The sequence below is a fragment of the Gavialis gangeticus genome, unplaced genomic scaffold, assembly GCF_001723915.1.
Source record: "Gavialis gangeticus isolate Ggan-Ray unplaced genomic scaffold, GavGan_comp1, whole genome shotgun sequence".
Lineage (NCBI taxonomy): Eukaryota > Metazoa > Chordata > Crocodylia > Gavialidae > Gavialis > Gavialis gangeticus.
The window spans coordinates 11,220,112-11,225,285 of NW_017729009.1; the positions used below are offsets into that span (position 1 = coordinate 11,220,112).

The 5,174-nt window shown below is 60.4% G+C and overlaps 1 protein-coding gene across 1 annotated transcript in view; it reads left to right on the forward strand.

Moving 5' to 3' along the window:
* The window catches only part of SLC2A4RG (SLC2A4 regulator), a 39,898-nt gene that overhangs the window by 6,007 nt on the left and 28,717 nt on the right, over positions 1 to 5,174 (forward strand). Inside the window, exon 2 of the mRNA XM_019509753.1 lies at positions 1,871 to 2,141. Coding sequence (XP_019365298.1) covers positions 1,871 to 2,141 — 271 coding nt within the window. The remainder of the gene's footprint in view (positions 1 to 1,870; positions 2,142 to 5,174) is intronic.

Sequence of the window (5,174 nt, forward strand, 5' to 3'; positions counted from 1 at the left end):
GGTCCTGGCGCCGCCGACCCCTGCGGCTCGCGAGCGCGCGTGGGCCGAGCTCGGTCCCAGCCGGGAGCCTGCAAGGTGCATCTGCCCTGCCCGGGCCGGGGCTGGGCGGGCTCCCACCTCCCCAGGAGGTGGCGGCGCAGGCGGAGGGAAAAGACGTCGCTTTCCTCGGGGGCTTGGGAAGGTGCGGCCCATCCTTGGAGGGTCCTTGGAGGCTGCCGGCCCTCTGCGAGCCGGCGTGCTGGTTTCAGCCCAGGTGGGAGCTGCTCTGAAACCGTAAAGCTGCCCCGGCGCAGACGGGACCTCTCGTGTTTGTGCCGGGAGCGCTCGGCTCTTGTGCCCCGAGCCGGTGGCGCTCAGCCAGGGTGCCACGGCCCCTGTTGATGCCTCGGGATCCTTTCGAGGGTGCCGCGCCACGCGAGCCCGGCCCTGTGTGCGGACGTGATTCACGAGATAACCCCAGGGATTTCCACCAGGCCTGCACAGGGTTAAAGGCATTTTTTGGACCTGTTGAGGGTTTTCGGAGGTCTTTGCAACAGGAGAGTCTCTCTTGGCTCCCCCAAGTGACAGCAAAGAGCTGGCGTTTTCCAAGGGGGGTCCTCGAGTCTGGAAAGGCTGAGAACCGATGTCTGGAGCAGATGGGTCCTGTTCTGCGCCACTTCCTTTCTGGCGGGCTCAGCTATTTGTAGGCAGGCCGTGCGGATAGCGTCCTTCCCCCTCCTGCTCTTGGTGAGCGTGCTCCATCTAGCTGCCGGCCGAATTCTGCAAGCCTCTCTTCCCCGGTGCCATAGGCGCAGTCCCATGGCGCGGTAAGTGCTGCCCTGCAGAAGCGAGGACATCTCCGCTGTAGTCGCTTCTGCGACAGCAGCTCCTGGATGCCCGCCTGCGTCGGCTTCCCAGCCGGGTGGCTCGGGCACAGAGAGCGGCTGGCAGCGTAACCGGCTGAGCGCGTTGAGCGCGGAGCCCGCGCTGAGCTCGGGGCCCGAGCGTGCAAGGTGAGAGCTGGCCTCGGCGATGTCTGCGAGCTGCTGCAGGAGTTCCCTGATGGGGGCAGAACAAGAGCTCGGAGGGGCTCTGTCGACAAATTGCTAGAGGTTCTGGTTCGAGCCAGAGTGATCCCTGCGGTCGCCTTTGTCTGCACCTGCTCTGTTTGTGCGAGATAAAGCAAAGGTCCTGTACGCTTGGCTGCTCCTGTTTGCCCTGGCGCTGGGCGCTGCTCTGAAGCAGGGGAGGCTGTGCAGTGCGGAGGTGTGAAAGCAGCACGGCATGACTGCCCCAGATGGGCACTGCAGACCTCCCATCCAGCACGTGTGAAAGAACAAGACAAAGCTTGAGGTTTTGGGGCTTGTTTTTCTTGCTCTATCAAGGGAAAGGTGCAGAAATCAGCCCTGCTGCAAAGTGCCAACGAGATGGCCCTGATGGGCTGGAGCTGCAGCCATGGCAGCCGGTGCAAGCTTCCCCCAGGCCACTTGTGTCAGGTCGGATGGGACGGCTGCGCGGGTCCTGCGTGCCCGAGTCCGTCCTCGGTCGAACGTGTCGGAGGGGATGGATTTTGGGCTGCAGGAGGGGCTGTCATGCTTGTAAGGGCAAGGATGGAGCAGTGCTGCGTGTTCGTTGCAGAGTGGCTGCAAGGCACTGCTGATTTGCAAGGTCCTGGAGGTTTTGGTAGCCCAGGGTTTCTCTGCAGGGGAATCGCAGCCCCCGAGTTCGAGTCCAGAAGAAGCATCTGTGAGCAGAGCCGTATCATAGCCTGTGCTTAGGGAGTGACCCTGGAGGGAGGCTCCAGCGCCTGCGCTGCCTTGGTGCTGCTACGCTGTGCCCTAAAGTCTCGTAACCCCGCAGCTTCTGCTTGCATCTCTACCCCCATGCTAAGAGCTCTTCTCTGGGTCTCGCCTACAGAGTCCTGTCCGTCTTAATGGCCAAGGGCTGCTGGAAAGGGCCGAACCAGCCAACGGGCGGCTGAGGCACCTGACGGACCCGTTGGTGCTGAACGGCAGGAAGGTGGAGGAGCGCCAGGGGCCGCCCGCCGCGGCTCCCAGCCTGCTGGAGGGGTCGGACAAGGAGGCAGTGCTGCGGCTCCTTGGCTTGGACTTGGAGCAGAGCCCTCCGCCTCAATCTGCCTACATCCCGGTGCCCAGACAAAGGTAGGGACCTGGCGGTGCGGGTGGGGGGCACGGTGTCTGCCTCCCTGTGCAGGGGGATGTGGAAATGGCACGGCCTGCCCGTGGCAGAGCAGAGCTAGGCAAGGCACGTCTAGCAGGTGTGTCCTGGGGGAGCCGGGAACCTGCCTTCCTGGAGGGGCTGTATGCAGGGCGTCAAAGCCACCCTGTCTTCCCCGTCCCGGGGCTGGGTGCTGCCACAGGTGGAGGCATCAGTAGCTGTGCATGGGTGCACATGAGCGCCCTGATGTCCGTGGGGCTCCAGGACTGCGCATGTCCCCTTACATCCTGCACTTCTGCCAGCAGACAGCTGCTCCCCTGCCTGGAGGTTTCAGTCTGGCCTGGGCTAGGGGGGGCGGCTGCTGGCTGCGCTTGCCGGGCTCTCTGTCAGGTATGCAGCGCACTGACATGTCACTTAACTGCACACAGCTCCTGTAGTGGGGAAACACCAGGCTAAAAATAAACCTAATTGGGAGGCAATTATGTGCTGGTAATCTTCTTGGATTACAGGAGGGAGGCTGTGTTCTGCCTGAGTTTAGAAAGGCTCAGTAGGAGAAGGAAATGACGTTCTCCCTTGGGCTGGGAGCTGCCACCAAGGTAGATCAGTGTCTGCTGGTGACGGCAGAGCAGGCCAGATGTTGCTTCTCTGACCTAGAGACCGTGCTAGAGCCACTTGTCAGGGTTGGGGGCGGTAAGTGCCACTGAAGGCTTCAGGCCACGAGGGGGAAGGAAGGAAGGGGGAGAGTTGGCTCCAGGACCTGGAGGCATGAACCGAGAGCGTGGAATCTGCACGTGAAACTGGACCCGTTCTGGGTGTTGGGTCTGCCGTGCTCTGCTCTTCCGGGAACAGAGGCCACTGCCAGAGACAAGGCTCCCACCTCCAGGGGCATGGTAGACCTGTGTCCTCTCGAAGGAGATCCGGAAGGGCTGGGCACGTGGTTACTTCCCGGCCCTCTTCCCCGTGGCGGCTGACCGTGGTACACTTGGCAAGTCGAGAGCCCACAGCTCATCGTCGCCGTCTCGTAGAGCTGTGTCGATGCACCGTTTCGCTCGCCTCTGTGGGTCTGACAACGGGGCCTTTGTGCAGCTTGGTGCTGTGCTGGATGCGTGGCACGGGGAGTCCAGCAGCTGCCTTGGCAATAGTAGATGGTGGGGGGCTTGAAGCCTGAAGAACGGCTGCAGAAGCTGTCTCCTTGGCGTGGTGATGGCATCAGCTGCTGGCACCAGCCTCCTGCCGTGTTCCCACCTGCTCACTGCCTTACCTCCTTGCTTTTGGTCGTGTGTTCCCCACTGGCAGCCTTGCGCTGGGCTGAGCTCCTTGCTGGCTGCCACGGGGTGCAGTTTCCCGGCCTCTCTCGAGCTGTAGGCAAGTGGCTTTTCCAGTCTAGTTTGCCCAGGCAGAGGAACAAGAGTGCGTCGGGAGAGCCTGGATGCGCTCCACGAGGGTTGGTGCGCTTGGGGAAGGGGGGGACAGCGGTCTGGCATCGGGCATGGGCAGAGCCGGAGGGGATGGAGCAAAAGGGGCAGGCCAGGCCTGTCGCTGGATCTGCCTGTCTGCTGCTTGGCCCAATGGGACTACCTGGTGCCTTCCCACGAGGCGAACAGGCGTCGTCTGCGGAGCTGCCGGGTTGTAAATCACATTTGCAAGTTCTGAAACCAATCCAGAAGATGGTGATGGGGGGTGTGGGGGGAGCTTGTTTTTCACAACAGCTGCTTGGCGCACACTGCCCAGACTTGGTTTTCAGAGTTTTATTTAGTTGGCCCTGTAATGGAGGCCTTGGCACCCCTGCCAGCCTGCTTTGGACAATAGCAAGCTTGTTGCTGCCAGGGCCTGCCCCAGTCAGGCATGGAAAAATCCAGTTCACTTTTCCCTTTTCCCCCAGTTGATTTCAGATATGTCGAAAAAATCATGTCCCGCTTTCTCTTGCTGGCGGCAAGTGATTTAGCTCTTTGCAGAAGTGTCGCTCCGGTGTCGAGTGAACGGCGTTGTACCTGGCGGGGGGGGTCTGTAATCCTCCACGGGGATATCCTAGACTGGAGTTGGGTGCTGAGCATGAGGGGCCGCTGGATGTACGAAAATGGTGACAGCCTGGGCTTACTGCTGCCGCCCTGCTCTGGAGCTGCGCGGAGTCGCTGGCTGGTGCTTGCAGTAACGGTTGGACTTGCATACCTCCTGGACCGAAATAACTGCGCCTGACGTCCCAGGGAGGAGGGGTGGCCTCGGGCCCACAATAGCCTGGGTGTTCTGGGTAGCAGAAGCCTCCAAGGGGGGTTGGGGGGGGTGAGGGACACACGCTGGTGTTGAAGTTGGGCCTGGGAAAGCTTGGATCGCCTGACGTCCAGCAGGATTTATCCCGATGGAGACAGAGCTGCTCTTAAATTTCCAGGTGTCACTTTGTGACTGCCCCTTTCAACCCAAAACTGTCAGCCCCATCTCCTTCCTCTGGCAGCGTCCCATGTCTCTTCCTGAGGCCAGGACGCGTGTTGTGATTTTTTTTTTTTTAATAAGAAAATGTCTGTGGGGCAGGACAGGACAAAGCATGTTTTTTTGGTGGGTTTTTTTAAGAAACAAGCAGGCGAGGCCCCCTGAGGCTGTTCCCCCAAGGCAGAAGCCTGGTACCAGTTTTTTCTGGCGTGAGCTCCAGACGCATCCTGTTGTTTTGTGTAATTTTGGAGAAGATCCATGATGCAGTTGTAACGACAGAGCTTGGGAGGCGAGACCTGCCCACGGATGGGACTTTTCGGCGTGACCTGGAAGGCTTAAATTTAGACTGCCCAGTCTGACCGTACCCAGACCTCCAGCGTGTCCTGTCTGGTGCCAGAGGTGACCCTAGAAGTAGCAGGAAGCATCTAGATCAGGACCCTGTAGAAGAGAAGCCCATTTTCTTGGCCAGCACCTGCATCTGAAGTGACCCACCTGTCCGTGACTGCTTGCTGGGAACTGCCCCCACCTCGTTCTCGCACCAGCCCTTGCAAGAGCTAACGATGCCAGAAGATGAAGCAGAAATGCCAACTCCT